This window comes from Pundamilia nyererei, unplaced genomic scaffold, assembly GCF_000239375.1.
Source record: "Pundamilia nyererei isolate P.nyererei 1_Seehausen unplaced genomic scaffold, PunNye1.0 scaffold00093, whole genome shotgun sequence".
NCBI lineage: Eukaryota > Metazoa > Chordata > Actinopteri > Cichliformes > Cichlidae > Pundamilia > Pundamilia nyererei.
This window is the reverse complement of record NW_005187494.1, coordinates 1,166,856-1,183,814: the sequence shown is the minus strand read 5'-3', so window position 1 is coordinate 1,183,814 and position 16,959 is coordinate 1,166,856. Positions and strand designations below refer to the sequence as shown.

The following is a 16,959-nucleotide window of genomic DNA, read 5'->3' as shown; positions in this document are numbered from 1 at the left end:
CCAAAAACATTTTCTAAAAACTGTTCCAACTGTTTTCTGAGCAAACAAAGAAACAAACTCACCCCAGTGATATTTACACAATCATGCAAAAAAAATAAAAAATAAAAGAGCCAACCTGCTTCCCTCACACACCGAATTTATTACCAACATAAACATGACTAACAAGTCCAGAACAAGCTTTTTTTTTTTTTTTAATGTGAAACAAAGATTACAAGGATTTCACAAAAGTGGGGAAGGTGTTCCCAACCAGCATATCGACAAAAACAGTATGCTTCTACATTTGATTAAAAAAGGCTAAGACAAATACCATACCTTCGCTTGAACTTATAAAACTGACATTGCACCCTGTTGTTATTGTTACAAACACCACTAATGAAAACGTATGTTGGTAAAGGGCAAATGAAATGGAGTAGCATGTGCATAAGAGACATCGAGCATGAGCGCCTGGTATTCTACAGCTACTTATCAAAAAACAGGAGGTGAGGATAGTGTTGTCGGGCACGGGGAATGTAAATGGAGGGCAGGAGGGAGACACTGGGAGGAGGGCTTGTGACAAACAGTCCAAAATCTGAACTAAGAGCGGGAACGGGAACGAGAACGAGACTGGGAGCGGGATTTAGAGCGGGACTCCGATCTGGAGGCGGAGCGGGAACGGGAGCGGGCTTTGGCAGGTGAGGGGGAACGGGATTTGGACTTTGATTTAGACCTGGCTCTGGATTTGGACTCCTCAGGAGACTGAGAATGGGAACGAGAACGAGAGCGTGAGCCTCGCTCAGGCTCGCCGCCCTCGTCATCGCTCTTGGGCTCCTCCCGGCCCTTTGAGACAGATTTCCTTGACTGATCTTTAGCTCCAGATGCAGAACGAGATCTAGAGCGAGACCTGGAGCGAGAACGAGAGCGAGACCTGGACCTGGACTCCCCCTTCTTGCCCTTTTTCCCTTCTTTCTTGCTCTTTTTACTCTTGGGGCTGCGGCTCCGGCTGCGATCCTTGTTCTTCTGAGCGCCGTTGCTGCGCTCCTCCTCCTCCTTCTTGCCCTTTCCCTTATTCTTCTTGCTACGAGATCGGCTGCGGGAGCGAGAAGCAGCTCTGTGGACAAAAGACAAACCAAGTCTTATTGCACCAACCCATCCACCAAAATTCTCATTAACATAAAGCACTGAACAGCTGGGTAAAATTACTAGAATTTTAAGGGTTTTTCTAAGGTCTGTTTTCTCCGTTTCGATGTTCTGCAACACAAAAATGGAATGATTGTGAGCTGCTTTAAAAGAATCTGAGACATAATTTAAACAGAAATTTCTACATCCTGTCTGAAGACAGTAAAGAGAAAGTACGTAGTCGTCATGCTTTTTAAAGGCCACCAAACAAAAATAAATAAATAAAAGACTTCTTGCCCTATAGAAGTCTACAGTAAGACAGCCCTCAGCGCTAACCTCAGTAAACACTTATGATCAATTTATGCGCTCAGTCATATTTAGTAACTAAGAATCAGAAATCACAAAGGAGGATTATTCAGGATCTGCTCATCCTTTGTTATTGTTAATGACAGAGGATTAGCCAGGCAGCATGCAGTCCTAATTGCAGTTGCAGTCCTGAAAACGCTCCGTTTGCAGTTAAGCACGACTTTACAAACCAATGCGCGATGTCATCGTCTTATGACAAAGACTGAAGGTTTGACCTGAAGATTTATTTACATTTTTGTACATGTATTATTAAACCCATTATGCATTTCCTTATTTTTATATATACACCCACGATTTCAGTAACGGGTGGTCATATTTAAACAAAGTCTGTATTAATGAAGTCAGGATAGAAGTAAACGCAACCCCTTATTTTCAGCTAGCTTTCCTCTACAGTGAGAACGAGAGATCTATCCTAATATGGCAATCTCAGTCTCACGGCTCTGGCTGGAGCTATAACGGCTTCTTACAGACAGGATGAAGTAATAAGTCACAACAAAGAGGATAAGAAAGAAAGATAAGAAAACTTTGATTTGAATCATGCAAAGTAACTCTAGTAGAGTCTACGAATATGAAAGCTATAAATGAGCGTAACACGTTTCCTGTAACATACTTATAAAAACAACTGAACTGGATACAAAGTCTCAAGCTGTCTCAAGGCAGCTAGTGAGAGGACAAATCGATCGAACATCTATCAGTTTCTGGACAAAACAGCAAAATAAAGTTTTTCTCACCTGGAGCGGGAGCGGCTGCGACTGCTGCTCTCACTGCGGCTGCGGCTCTTACGAGACCTGCGGCTCCTGGAGCGAGACCTGACAAAATATTATACCATTTATCGATCTTGGATCCGACTGCAGCAGCATGCAATTCCTAATATAATACCAGACAACAGTGCCTTTTTTACCTGGAACGGCTGCGGCTACGAGAATACGAGCGGCGGCGCCTGGCACCAGGACGGTCCTCAATGAGCCGGATCTTTCTGCCGTTCACCTCTGTGCCGTCGAGCTTCTCCAGGGCCCTCTTCATATCAGAGTAGAGCCTGAACTCGATCACCCCCTCATTCTTCCGGCCCTTGTGGGTGTCAGCGTAAGTCACTTCACCCGCCTGCCTCATGTAGTCCTACCAAGGAGAGGAAACAGATGAAATCATGAGAATGTGTCCACTGGAGGCTCTGACCAAACTGCATGTAAATATTTTACATAAAATCCATGAGAGCTTCTGAATCATGGATTCATATTACATCTTCCCTTATGGACAACCTGATCAGAATGGGTGTGTTGTGCTTTATGAATGTTTATATAATCATGTGGCCACAATAAAAACAAAAATTAAAATCTAATGCAACGTTCTTAAAGTTGGGTAAAATAAGGGGAAAAAAAAAAAAAAAAAAAAAAGAAAAAGACGGGGAAAATCTCACTGTGGGAAATGTTAAAACGCTGAAATAAAGGTTCACTTCAAAAAAAATTTTTTTAAATCAGGACTGTAAGCCTTACTTCCTTCACAATAAGTATTTAATATGAGAGAGGAGGGTGAATTAAGCAAAAACATACCTTTAAGTCTTGCCAGCTACAGCGGCTGGAAAGATTCTCAACAATAAGCCGATAATCTGTCCGTATAGGTGGACCATATCTGTCTCTTCCTCCCCAGCGTCCATATCCACCTTTCAGGGTAACAAGGAAACAGAAGGAACAATGAGGACTGGAAAGCAACCGAGATGGTGCAGTCATACTAAACTTCCAGCTACACACTATTAAAATATATCAATAATCTCTTGGGAAAGGAAACAAAATAGGGAAAAAGCAAAAAGGCTGAAAAAAAGAGAAAAAGCTATTAATTCCTAAAAAGACCCTAATTATTTCTTTCTATTAGTCTTTCTTTAAATTTTTAAGCCAACAAGAAAAAAAAACCCTATGGATATTAAATTTTGGTTGATGCTCAACAGGCCTATTTTAATAAGAAAAAAGAAAAGAAAAAAGCAATAAAAATCAAATTAATAACTGAAGGAGGAAGTACTTACGTTGAACTAAATCAAGTGTCTAATCTATCCTATCTAAAAACATTTCACTGATACAAAACATGTTGTTTTTTTTCAGGCACCTATAAGAGCTGAACCCACATCTGTTCCTAACCCCATGGCATCCTCACCACCCGGCCTGGGCCTAATGGGAAAAGCGGTCTTCATTCACAATGGCTCCCTTTTTTGGTCTGCCCAGGGGCCCAGAATGGTCAAACCACACTCTTGGAAAGGGGGGACACCATGGCCAGCAATAGGGGCAGGCAGTCAGCAAAGGACTCTTTCAATTAAAACATTGAGGTTCTTTGTTAAATCTTTACCTTTAAATTGACAATCACTTTAAATGAAATAAAAAACGGAATAAGACATCAATAGATTACAAGATATTTGACAGTCAAATAGTTACTCTACAATGCTCAATCAATACATTTATACTGTTTTAATTAGTAAGCCAATTCCCGCATCATCACACATTCACATGTATTGTTAGTTTCAAATCCATCACATGGAAACCCAAGATATTTGAAGAAGTCATTGGTGGCTCTGGTGCACACAGATTTAATCACGTTATGACACCTCCTCCCACGCCTGCTGTTCTTTTCTGAGTAGAAGCTGTGAAGTGATGTATAGCAAAGCAATTCAAAACCAAATTACTGCTCTATCCAGAAACTCAGATGTACTCACAGGCTAAGAGACCACTAGAAACCTAGAAGGCTCACTCAAGCCAGAACAATAGTGAAATGTGGACGGGTGGGAGTGTCTCAACGATCAAAACAAAGAAAATGAGGTCAGCGGCTTAGCAGGAATAATTCCCCTTTGGTTCTCAAAGAACGATCTAGAGGTATCGGGGATACACCTACCAGACACAAGGACCAGATATTGGTCAAATCCTGATTTGAAAAGCTTAATCAGACCGTCATAACATGCCAAATTGTGGTTAAACTGTTAAATGTTCACTTTAGACAGCAGAGCAGCGCCATTTTCTTTCTTAGGTTCCACCTTGCCTGTTTCCAGCTTTCCATCACAGAAAGAAAGATGCCGCCATCTGTCAGGGACTGCATCGCAGAAGCAACTGTTAAGTAGTACATGAGTAAGATTTCCCCAATTCAAAAACACCACTAGAAACCAGGAATGCTCATTGAGATTGCAACAAAGGTGAACTGTGATGAAACTACTGTGAAGGTGTGACCCAGAAACGAAAATTGAATTAATAGAGAACAAACCAGCTTCACCTCACTCCACCCAATTCTAAGAACCAGCTACAGAAAAACCACCTCTCTCAGTTTCCACCATGAAGTTATGATATAAACTGAATGCACTTTAGCCACCAAGGACCAGTTCTGCCCCCCATGAAATTTAAGAATTCCCTGAAATAAATGAGATTTCTTATAAATTATTATTCACGTGAAATACGGGTAATACACCGCTGGACACTTACTCCGCCCTCCTCCTCCTCCTCCACCTCCTCCACCACCTCCTCCTCCACCACCACCACCACCATAGCCTCCATCACGACGTGGTCCCCTGGTGTGCTCCACAATGACCCTCTCTCCACACAGCTCTTTGCCGTTTAGGTCATATACTGCATCATCAGCATCACGGGGGTCATCGAATTCAACGAACCCATACCTACAGATGGAAATAAAACATGTTTAAATAAAAAGAAGAAAGGACTTTACAGCAGAGTTGCAGCAATGTAACAAGTTTACTGATGGCAGCAGGTAACTGAGCAGGAAAAAAAATATTATTGTCTTTTAAATCCAACATTTTACATGTTTTACTGTTATCTGTGTTTTATGACATAATACTTTATGCAAATTTTTACTTAAGTTTTGCTCCTGTTTAGTTTTTTTTACTGACAAGTTGTGTGTGTGTTGTTGTTTTTTAACTTGGATGATTTATTTTATTTTAGTAATATAAATTTTAACCTTTTTCCTATTGTGTTTTTCTAAACATTTTCATGTTATCACCCTTTTTATATGTTTTTTTTATGTTTTTATATATTATTATTGAATTACTACATTTTATTAAGCTATTCGACTTCCTTGAACCAATTTTTTATTATACCTCTCATTTAATATTGTTGGCTGTTGTAACGCATACATTTCTCAATACACCATTTTACTTCCTCAAATGTGAACAAATACAAATTTATTTGTTGTGCATTTTTGTAAATTTTATATCTCAGCCATCAGTGGGTATTTTTCCACAGCTTTGTGACACATACAGACCAAGTAATCGAACTTTACAGACTATTCAATCGTATTATAGAGACAATAAAACCATCCGGTTGGAGCCTTAGATTTTAGCGGCCCTACACGTTAATTTGTTCAGATTAGCGCCAGTACGACTGCAAAGAGATATTTAACGTAAAGGAAGGCTATGCATACGGTTGAAACTATTCCCCTTCCAGTTTCATATTGCGTTAAAAATATAACGGTGGGTGAAGTTACAGCTGCAGCAGACCGTTTGCTTGTAATGCACACAGCCGCCTTTGACTTTGCCACGTCCAACATTAGCTCGCTAGCGATTTGGCGCTAACGCAAACAATAACCAACAATAAAGATGGGAAAATTTAGCTTGACCTTTACATCCTTTACATCGATAAAACAAGCACTCGTGTAAAACGAAGGCGTACTTTAGGGGAAAAAAAAACACGCGTAATAACGGGAAAAGCGAAATTTGGTGTAGAGTAGCTATATTAGCATTAGCAAGTCTGACCCGCTTTGGATTCAACAAGGCCGTACGCGGCCCTTCAAGCACCAATTTCCATGTTAAACACGATTAATTCACAGCATCGTTACCCGTTTTTCAAGTCGACTTCGAGTATCTTCCCGTAGCCTTTAAAGAACCTCTCTACGTCCTTCTCTCTGGCTCTGTAGCTCAACCTTCCGATATACACCCGCGACATGCTGCTGCCTCTTCCGAGCGTGCTGCCGAAACGACAAACCCGACAACAACCAAGCGGCTACAGCGCAGGCGTGAGACTGCCGCCATACATAAGGCCCTCCTTTGAGATGATAGGCCACGACTAAAAGGGGGGTTGTCTTAGTTTTTTTAACTTTAGTTTTTAGAAAATATATCGTGCGATTAGGCTATTTTAAGAATGAATGAAAATAACTTTTTACAGTTAGACCAGAGCCACCGTTGGATAGGAGTTTCCATTCCTAGTTATCACAGACATTGTGGGGTTATTATTGAACCAGAACTATTTGTGCGAATGTCTATCTCAGTTTTTGTGTGCATATTAAAATCTGTGTGTGACTATTCAGATCACTGTGTATGTAATCGGATTTCTAAGTACGCAAATAAACCTACAAGCATACACAGCTATGACAAGCTTTGTTTAAAACACTGAAACTATCGGGTGCAATTCACGCAAAGGTACAACAGTGGGAGATCGGCCAGTTAAGGATTTGCGACAAGACGCACTCCTTGATGGTACCGGACTACAAACAACAAATAGACATTAAAAGCGTAGTTAAACAACTACAGAAACTTTGTGAGAGTGTATAAGAAACAAGTATTTTTGTGGCCTAAGAGTACTGCAATTAGGAGGCCGTTGCTGGAAATTCGTCGAAACTGCTAGCCTCATGCCTGAAATAAAAATGGTGAATGTCGGAAAGCGGTGACTGTTGTGATGCGTTTAAAACCTGCATGAGCCGCGGTGGGCGTGGCCAACAATCACACAAACACACCCGTTCTTCTCTTTGGAAGTATTTTTTAGTTTTTAAACGTAATTTATTTGTCTTGGGGCGTAACATTAATTTACTGGAGCTCAAAATGTCAAACCCTCTGCAACTTCTCTTCATTGTGGTGAAGAAGACTGTGGAGCCACTTTGGGAGGAAAATAACGGTACACGACGTTAGCTGAAGGTTAGCTTCTCAGAAACAGGTAGCTCGAGTGGACAGCTAGCTGCTGAGAGAGGGAGGCTCAGCCATGGAGCGCGGAACTTTTTCAAAGTACTCCTGGACCGACTTCGTCTTCTCCGTGATCGGAGTGTGCACTTTTCTCGTAGACTGGGGCTCCGATGTTTGGGTGGCCACTGAGTTTTACTGCCGAGGAGACTTCTTCTGGTTCGGAGTCCTGGTTGGCCTCATGGTCCTGTCGTCCGTCGTGGTCCAGATGTTCAGCTGGTTCTGGTTCAAGTACGACCGAGAGCTGCCGGGCTTCAGCGAACACACTGGGGCGAAAAGCGTGCTCTTCGGGGACAGAGTGAAGTTGTCTTGCCTGCTGCATGTTCTACAACTGGGCTTCCTCTTTAGGTAAACCCGCAGGTGCTTTAACGCAGAGTTCCCAACTCTCAGCTGTCACCGTAAGGAGAAGACTAAATGGCAGGATTTTATGGAAGTGTGGCAAGGTTAAAGCAGTTTTATTTTAGCTTTAACACTAGGTTTTTCATGTTTGAACAGCAACAGTGCACAGTCCATAAATTTAAAACTGAAATAAAATTTTAATTTGATAAACATCGGGGTAATGCAGCTGCTTGATTGTTCGGATGCGCGTCTTCTCCTTTTGAGTTTAAGACTCGTATTAAAACATATTTATTTGCTGAAGCCTCTGGCACCTTTTGAAAGGTTGGCTCTATTTTTCTGTTTTCTCTAATTCTCTATTTTTTTAATGTTTGATTTTATTTTCTGTTTATGCTATTTTATATGTACAGCACTTTGTGAACCCCGGTTTATTTTAAAGTGCTTTATGAATAAAGGTGTTATGGTATAGTAGTACCTGTTTTGAACATTTTAAAGTTTGGCAATGATAAATAAACTCAGGGTGCTAATAATTTAAAACAGTAAAACATCCCGGGTTTTAGCTTTAGGAACTAAGTAAATGTAAAACACATCTGTTAAGTGTTAGTAAGGTCATTTCATGTAATCACTCCGAATTCATCACTGAATCTGTTTCTCAATAAGTGTTTCAACAGCAGCTAAGGCCTCTGCCTGTTTGTTGTGAAAGTTTCATTAGCATAGCTTTTTCACTTTCTTTATTTTCTAATCAAAAATGAAACCATATATTTTTCTTTAAAACACCTCAAGCCATGTACAAATGTCAGTGTCAGGTGTGGTAAGTTGTAAATCCAGTAAGTCTGAGCACAACTGACTGCATAAAAATGAATTAATGAGGTATGAAAAGCTCAGTCACACTGTTTTTGACCTCTCCTAATGAATCACACCCGATTATTTCCATGAGTTTGGTTTGTTCATTGCTGTGTCATTTTCTCACGCTGCTCTCCCATCCGCACTCAGACACATCTCCGCCATACGTCAGGGCTTTAGAGTCTGGTGGAGGAAAGAGGAAGGGTCAGAGTATGCCGTTTACCTGACACATGACCTGAGCATGCTCCGTCTTATCGAGACCTTCTGTGAGAGCGCACCTCAGCTCACCCTGATGATCCACGTCATACTTCGCACCAACAAGGCCAGGACAGTTCAGTGTGAGTTCTCTCTCTGTGAACAGCAAGCAAACATCACAGTTGTGCACTTGTTCACTTCCTCTTGGTTTGACTTCTGTTTTTCAGTTGTAAGTATTGCTGCTTCAACCACCTCCATAGCCTGGATGGTAGTGGATTACCACCGCTGCCTGCGTGCCTTCCTCATAGACAAAGCCAAGCAGGGATGGGGGTCCTCCTTAATCTATTTCCTGTGGAATCTGCTGCTAATCGCTCCACGGGTGGTGGCGCTCGCCCTGTTCTCCTCTGTCCTTCCTGGATACATCGCCGCCCATTTTCTGATGCTGTGGTTCGTCTTTGTGCTGTGGGCGTGGCAACAGAGGACAAACTTCATGGACAGCGTGGGTGGGGAGTGGCTGTACCGGTCCACCGTGGGGCTCATCTGGTACTTCAGCTGGTTTAATGTGGCTGAGGGTCAGACCCGTGGCAGGAGCCTAATCTACCATTCCTTCATGACCATAGATGGGGTGATCCTGCTGGTGACCTGGTGGTGCTACAGAGACCTGGTCCAGACTGATGCGTTTGTCCTCCCACTTCTCATCTCTCTACCTCTCACTTACCTCCTGGGGCTGCTTTTTAAAACTCTGTACTACTGCTGTTTCCACCCTAAACTGTGGAGACCCCTGGGGAGGGAGCCTGGACTGCCCAGTGATCTGCCTGATGCAGAAGTGTCCTTTAGAGACTTTTCCATCCAGGACAGCACCCCGTCCTCTACACTTGTCAACAAACGCATGGCCTGCCACGCCACTAATTTTTACACAGATCAAAGAGTCCTCCGAAACCCTCACGGCACAAATGGTGCCGAGCCCCCTCGTCTGTGATGTCTGGCTTTTTACTGAATGAAGCATCTGTTTCTGTTTCTCAGATTTGTGCTGCAGTTTTTTTCTGCAGGCTTGGTGCACTAAAATAGTTTTCCAATGTGCACTAAAACTCTGAAGTTTTCCCAGCCAAAGTGCACTTAAGAACATAAATGATTGACAAATTAAGATCAGACATTAGCTGGTCTCCAACTTGTAGCTTCATAGTCCAATGTGCACATAGGACAATATCACCTCTGCAAATGCGAATATTCCCACTAGTGCAAACATGTCTGAAGTGAACCATTCCCTTCTGTGGCTTCAAAGTACAGATTCTAAAATCGTACATGAAACAAGAAACTTGCAATAATAAACTTGTATTTACACTAAGTGTACTTTTACATTCAAGCATAAATATACAGACAGTGTTTATACTGTAATAAAGGGGATTTCTGGATACATTTTTAACTGAAGTGTCAAATGAAATACCTGATGAGCACTCAGCTCAGTCCAGTGTTTACACAAAGATGCTCCCACAGTGGCTTCTTACAACCACAAATACTGTACTGTAACTATACAAACACTAGTCAGCCACAACATTAACACCACTTGCCTAATTATGTGTACATCCTCTCATGCTGTCAAAGCCTCTCAGACCTGCTGGGTTACCAACACAGGAGCTGTGAGAGCGTTTTGTGGTTGGTAGGTTTATGGGTGTTCTCAGCAAATACAAAATCTGCTAAAGGTTTTAGTGTTGTGGCTAATGTATAAATTACGTTAGAAAAAAAATTGCATACAGCTTTAATTTTTCATTCTGTTTGAAGCAGGAATAGTTTGATAAGCTAAACCAAATCTGTTTGTGTGCTTTTTAATTGTGTTTTATTACTCCAGCCTGTTAGTAGCCTAAATATTACTGTTAAGTGTGAGCAGAAAGACCGTTTTTCTATATAGGTGTTATAGTTCAGTTCACTTTAGGATTTCTAGAAATAGATTTAGAATAGAATTGTATTTATTCAGTATGTAATTATAAAAACTAAGCTATAAATGGTTTAATAAAGAGACTTGGTTAAAGAGTAAAATAAAAACAGCTATCTTACATTTGTACATTGTTTCTAGTGGGTTTTCTTTTTTACTAAAAGTGTGGGAGATCTGGATTTTCCCTCTAAATTGGAATTTGTTTTTGAAACACTGCAAAACTTGTTTCTGAGGTTTTAAATTACCTTTGTTGTCGTGTGTGTGTTTTATTTTATCTTGTTAGAGTTGCTGCTGGAACCTTTTTGAATGTAAATTTCACTGTAAGTTCGTTCGTTCATAGTTTCTTTTCAAAAGCTGGTCAAGTGTTTTAAATCCACTAGCTTGGTTTCTCCTTTTTTCTTTTGTGTTGTAAAGCAAGTTCAGCTAACCTGCTGATTTGTCACAGACACGAATGTTTTAGATATTTCTCTGCATTTAGCTGCCAAATCTAGTGTTATTGTCGCTCATCCATCCACTATCTGTTTAGCTTGTTCAAATATGTCATGTGCCAAAATACTTTTACTTTAGTATACATGCAGAGCTGAAAGCACATCCATCTCCCAGCTTTTTCAGTAAACCTGCCTCCACATCATCATTTACATCATTTACAATATGTTGAAACTCTGTTCTGTAAAAGAGTTGATAGTGTTTGGAGCCACTTTTTGGCATGCTGTCAGCTGGTATGAAAGGTTAAGGGGATTACTTCCTGTTAAACATTTACCTCATCTGTCCCGTGCAATTATTAAAGTAGTACCTAAGTTAAGTCACTTCTTTTTGTTTTTGTGTCTTTCTGCAAACCCAGATTACGAGCATCCGCACATCTTTTTACTGTAAATCATTGGCTTACAGTAAAAAGATCTGGGCTTCCCCTTTAGGTAAACCAGTGGGTGCATTAATGCAGGGCTCCCACCTCACAGCTGTCAACCTGTGCCAGGTAAGGAGAAGGCTAAAGGGCAGGATTTCTGGATGATGCTTAAAATATCCAGAAAGGAATTTCAGTTTCAGTCTTTCTGACAGTCATCCAAAGACGATGTTTACTGTTAGCGGGATATTCGCCAGCAGGAGGTGTGTATGTGTGTGAATTAACACAATGTGCCTTTAAGATAAGTTTCAGGACACGGGCTGGTTGGTAGGAGGGGTTTTGAAACTCTCAAATCTTGAGTTTACTTTCGTTATCTGTCTATATAAGTTGTCTTTCAGCTCATGCATCACATGCAGCTGTGTTAGAGGCACGCAGAGAGACGGGTGAACATGTCAGGCACTCAGGCTAACTTTAAATACTCCTGCTGGGACTTCCTCTTCACTTGTGTGGGCCTGCCGCTGTACCTGGTTGACATAGGGCTGGATATATGGACCGCTGTGTCCTTCTATAAGGAAAAGGCCTACGTGTGCCTTGCTGTTCTGCTGTTTCTGCTCCTGGTCTCGTCACTGCTCACTCAGGCTTACAGCTGGCTTTGGTATAGCTATGACGAGTTCAGGATGAAGACAAAGGTCGAGGGCTGGCCTACCAAGAGGCTGCTCAAACTGCTGCATGTTTTCCAGCTGGGCATCTACTTCAGGTAGTATTAAATTAATAAAGCGTGTTTAAAGTGCCTGTAGTGCAAGAACTCCATCAGGTTCGTGCATTAAACCACAAGAGTACAGATTTCATCATCTGTAGTGCTGTGGTTCTGTCAGTTTCATTTTATCTTATTTTTGAACTATTATGTGAAAATCAGCATTTATAACTTCCCGAATTCCCGAGTCATGCTTTAATTTCCTCTGTTTCACAAGATAAGCTACATTTTGTTTTCTTTCCTTCACTGTGTGTCGGGCAAACTGATTTTATTTGCTCACTTGCTTCCATAACAAGAATGCTTTCAGGAAAATTCAACTAGGCGTGTTTGACATTTGGATTTGCTTTACCTGGTTGTGACTCATTTATTATATTTTGGCTCTCAGGCACGCAGGAGTCCTGGAAAAGGCTGTAGAAAGCTTCCGCACAAAGCTCCCTGACCCTGAGGGTGTAGCTGTGTTTCTGAGCCACGATCTGAGTATGTTGCGAATCGTAGAGACGTTTTCAGAGAGCGCCCCGCAGCTCACACTCATGCTCACCATCATTCTGCAGCAGGGCCATCTGGATCCTGTTACAGGTACAGTTCATTACTCGAGTTAAAGTCATGTATGTTTTGGGCAGAAATAGTGACACTGTAAAATAAATTCTTAATGAAAAACTAAATGGGGAGGCTCATTGATACTTTAAAGTAAGTTTAAAGTCTTCAGATTATCAAAGATCAGCTCACCCATATTCACTTCAACTAAGCCGAAAGTATTTTTATGCTAGCAGTGTACTTTCTTAGACATAGAGTATGCACTTTTTGTACACAGTACAAATACAATATGCACAATACAAAAGTATTCAGCCACAGATCTTTGATCTCAGTGCCACCGTGTACAAAATAATTAAGGTAGCTAGCCACGCTGTCAAAAACATTTTTAAAAGAATGCTTTGTTCTAAAGAGCTCACTCAATTCAAGTGTGGTGCTGTAATATGAAGCCATAGTTCAGTAACCATTCAGTTTGTGAAATGTCTCCCCTCCCAGATATTCCTTTATCATCTGTAAGTGAAATTACTCCAACTTCAGTGTTTAGGAACCTCAGCAACCTGGACAGGAAGTGGCAGACCACATAAAGTTACACAACAGGGTCACCACGCGCTGAAACATTTGCCGGCGCTCGGTTAAAAGATTCAAAAACAAAGCCATGTTTATTGTACTTACATGTTTTTGTTTAAAGTATTATTCCTGATTAATTTCTGCCACACGCACAAACAACTGATAAGAGTGAGAGACCAAAAACATTTATTTGGCCTAGGACGATTAGCCAAATCCAAACAAATACAGACACATGTTCTTCTGTGCCACAGTTTTAAAAAGTTTTTAAAAAAAGTAATGTAATTTGTGTCCTTTGTAACTCCAGCTACCGATCACATGCATATCTAAAAATGTCTTGTGCAGGAAAATCCCTAACCATTAAAAGGAACAATGCTTGAAGAGGAACCCAAGACAGGTCATTGCCTTCCACATGACCCTCACAGAATCAGCTGATTTCCTTGTATAAGAACTCTGATATATTTGTTGAAATCATGCAAAACTTTACCTTCATACTACGAATGCTTTGTGAGTTACAGGCTGGTGAAGTACATGGGAGTGGTTTTAAATGTGATGTTGTTGATCTTCGATAACTCTTAAATACAGGCGATATCCATGTGAATTATTCAGCGCTGAAAAACATGTTTGAGCTCAAATCAATTTTACACCCACTTCAAATGTTACAAATTGAAAGCAGATTTTTTTAAATAACCACTAATCTAATGGCATAAACCAGTGTTTCAATCACAAACCTGGACCGGTTTAATATCTGTGATGCTTGGGATGCATGGGATCCTTGTTCTTCTTCCTGATCATCCAGTTGGGAAAACTTAACAAAGTGCTTTTTAGGTTATTTTTATGTGAGTGATGGGGCCTGATCCAAACAGTTCTACCATATCAAAGGTCTGATTTTTATCTGCATTTTGAAGCCAACATTTTCAAATGTGTTTTTTCAGACCTAAAATTTTCATATGTGACTCTGTTGAAAGCTGAGGCCTATGCTAGACTTTTGCACTTTTGCACAACCTGAACCTAAAATTTCTCTAAATATACATTATACGTTATGATACATTAAAAGTCTGCTGATTCTGGGACCAGTTTGCTTGTCTTTATGTGGAGTGGCACACTTCACAACATTTCTCTTTGCTTGTTCTGACGCTGCCTCTCGTTCTCCCTCAGTTCTGAAAGCCGTCGGCTCGGCCTCGGCTATCGCCTGCACTGTGACGACCTACCATCGCTCGCTGCTCTCCTTCCTGCCTGCCAAAGAAAACCAGAAGATAACCTCATCAGTCATCTACTTCATCTGGAACCTGGTTCTCATCTCTTCCCGTCTCACTGCTCTCGCTCTTTTCGCCTCCGTGCTGCCCTGCTTCATCTTCGCCCACTTCATCTGCTCTTGGTTGGTTTTATTCTTCTTTGCTTGGCGATCCAAGACGGACTTCATGGAAAGTCCTTGTGGAGAATGGCTTTATCGAGCCACTGTTGGCATCATTTGGTATTTCGACTGGTTTAATGTGGCTGAGGGGAAGACGCGGTACAGGACTGTGCTCTATCACGGGTATATGCTGACTGATATTTGCATCCTCTGTGCTGTGTGGTGCTGGAAGATGAGCACAGATCCTCCTGATTTTGTGATAGAGCCCATGTACGCTTTAATCACAGCTGCCTGTGTTATTGCAGTTTACGTCCTCGGTCTAATACTTAAAATTATTTATTATAAAGTCTTCCATCCAAACCCTGACAAAGATGAGCTTAAAGGGGCCAGCACAGAGCAGCAACCTGAAGGTGAACTGGGACTTTGTATGTGTGCAGCCACAGCAAACGTGGCAGCTCATCATCCGCCCGCCCCATCAGCACACTGCAATAAAAGAATGAGGAAGCTGGCCGAGAACTTTTACTCCTGATGTGCACTTGATATCCACAGGACGACTGGAAAGAGACCGAGTCATGTAGAATGTTTTATTTGAGATCACTTGGCTGTGTTTTCTAGGACTCTGACCTTTTGTCTGTTTTTGCCACAGATATAATGTCTCAAGGCATTACTCATCTTAATGTGGAGATGAATTTGAATATGCACTTTCTGCTGTGCATTAAATCATTTCACTGTGTGTCAAAACATTTCAACATATCAGTCGTAAATTAAAGGGTAAACGAGGTGGAAAATGAGAGGCTTTAATTATCAAATCTGTATTAAATAATTGTTGTTTACATGTGAAGAGATCCTTTTTCAAAGGCCCTTTCACTGGATCATCTTTTCTAAAGAATGTAACAGGTTAAAATTATTGTCAGCAGTGACTGAGTCTGCCATCCCTCCTCCCAGACAAGAAGGTTTCTACGAATGTCCACGTAATCAGTCTCACTGTGCTTAGCACTGGATTAAGTTGCTGCTACCATAAACTGAGGAGGCGTGTCAACAAAAAAACAGACATTTATAGCAATTTTTCCTCTTCACACAGTTAGCTGGTAGATGGCAGGTGTCTGACTGTGGGGTAACCTGCTGTATATGTCTTGTTGTCACATCAACATGTGGACATGCAATGAAAATATTCCTTACCCATGTGAGTAAAGGGGCTCTGTAGCTTCATGATTAGTGTGCGTTTGTTCCGGTTTTTCTTACTTCACTTTGATTTGTGCACGGCTGCAGGTGAGGCTGACACAGCGGAGCTCAATGAGCTCATCACACCTCCACAGCATAAGACGTGCCGGGACCTGAGGTTGTGTTGTTGTGTGTGTGTGTGTGTGTGTGTAGCCGGCAGCTGAAAAGCTCTGGCCGAGAGTTCCTGGACATCCAAGCCAAATGTTTATCACTTGAAGAATCAGACTCCTTTTGAACATTATGTTGATGCTAAATATGTATGTAAATATGGTGTCTGTATATATACAGCACAACTGCTGCTGATGTGTCAAGATGATAAGCGAGCATCCGGCAGTGAAGGGAAGTACCTGTTGGGAAGACGAAGACAATGTTCTTTTTAAACTGTGTTAAAAGTTATTGTGGTTTTGATCTGACCTATGTATGAAATGGATCTGACGTTGAGGGAGTGTCATTAAATTTAAGCCCTGATGGTATAAAATATCTGTTTATGCTTTGATTAAGTCGAAGATCATCAATTGCTGTCTGCGTACGCAGTGATCTTCCCACGCGTGCATTAAATCATTGTTTGACTTCACCCGGCCGGATCAGTGTGGTTATTCTTCGATTTACCTCTTGTACCCTTCCTCAATATTGAACCCTTAACAATGGCCTATATTTGTGACTGTGTTTCTTTTGTAGTTTATTCCTATATGAATATTAAAAACTTGACTCAAAGTATTAAAAATGTATTTACATTGCTTTACAGAAAAAGGGAAAAATCATAGGACTGTGGGGGAAAGAGTGATTACCTCAGTTAAATAACCAGTGTTGACTATATTAGGTTCAGCTTTAAGGACCTCTGCATGTCTCCAAATGGCTTTGAATGTCTTTGAAATGAGAATATTACAAATAGAAAAAAAGAAAAGTGGACATCTGAACATTTCCACTAAACTTTACATTTGTGAAAATGACATTGGTTGTATTTATGAGGTTTCTACACAACACTTAAGCTTTAAATAAT

The 16,959-nt window shown here is 41.1% G+C and overlaps 3 protein-coding genes across 4 annotated transcripts; 2 read left to right on the top strand and 1 right to left on the bottom strand.

Annotated features, from left to right (window-relative positions):
- Positions 1–116: 116 nt before the first annotated feature.
- Positions 117–6,471, bottom strand: srsf4 (serine and arginine rich splicing factor 4). Of its 2 annotated transcripts, XM_005739732.1 has the most exons (6): positions 6,277–6,471; positions 4,911–5,101; positions 3,009–3,118; positions 2,363–2,577; positions 2,193–2,270; positions 117–1,087 (listed from the first exon to the last, which is right to left on the bottom strand). In XM_005739732.1, exons 1-6 carry the CDS (start codon positions 6,381–6,383, stop codon positions 574–576), a joined length of 1,215 nt encoding a protein of 404 aa, XP_005739789.1. In that variant the 5' UTR covers positions 6,384–6,471; the 3' UTR covers positions 117–573. The 2 variants fall into 2 exon arrangements, with proteins under 2 accessions (XP_005739789.1, XP_013768034.1); XM_013912580.1 differs by lacking the exons at positions 4,911–5,101; positions 6,277–6,471 and adding an exon at positions 3,556–3,668.
- A 685-nt stretch (positions 6,472–7,156) lies between these two features.
- Positions 7,157–11,493, top strand: xkr8.3 (XK related 8, tandem duplicate 3). The gene is made up of 3 exons (XM_005739730.1): positions 7,157–7,738; positions 8,720–8,907; positions 8,992–11,493. The coding sequence occupies exons 1-3, from the start codon at positions 7,413–7,415 to the stop codon at positions 9,741–9,743; spliced, it is 1,266 nt and encodes a 421-aa protein (XP_005739787.1). The 5' UTR covers positions 7,157–7,412; the 3' UTR covers positions 9,744–11,493.
- Positions 11,494–11,909: 416 nt separating this feature from the next.
- On the top strand, positions 11,910–16,533 carry LOC102210445 (XK-related protein 8-like). Its single transcript, XM_005739729.1, has 3 exons — positions 11,910–12,292; positions 12,675–12,865; positions 14,543–16,533. Exons 1-3 carry the CDS (start codon positions 11,985–11,987, stop codon positions 15,265–15,267), a joined length of 1,224 nt encoding a protein of 407 aa, XP_005739786.1. The 5' UTR covers positions 11,910–11,984; the 3' UTR covers positions 15,268–16,533.
- The last annotated feature ends 426 nt before the right edge of the window (positions 16,534–16,959 follow it).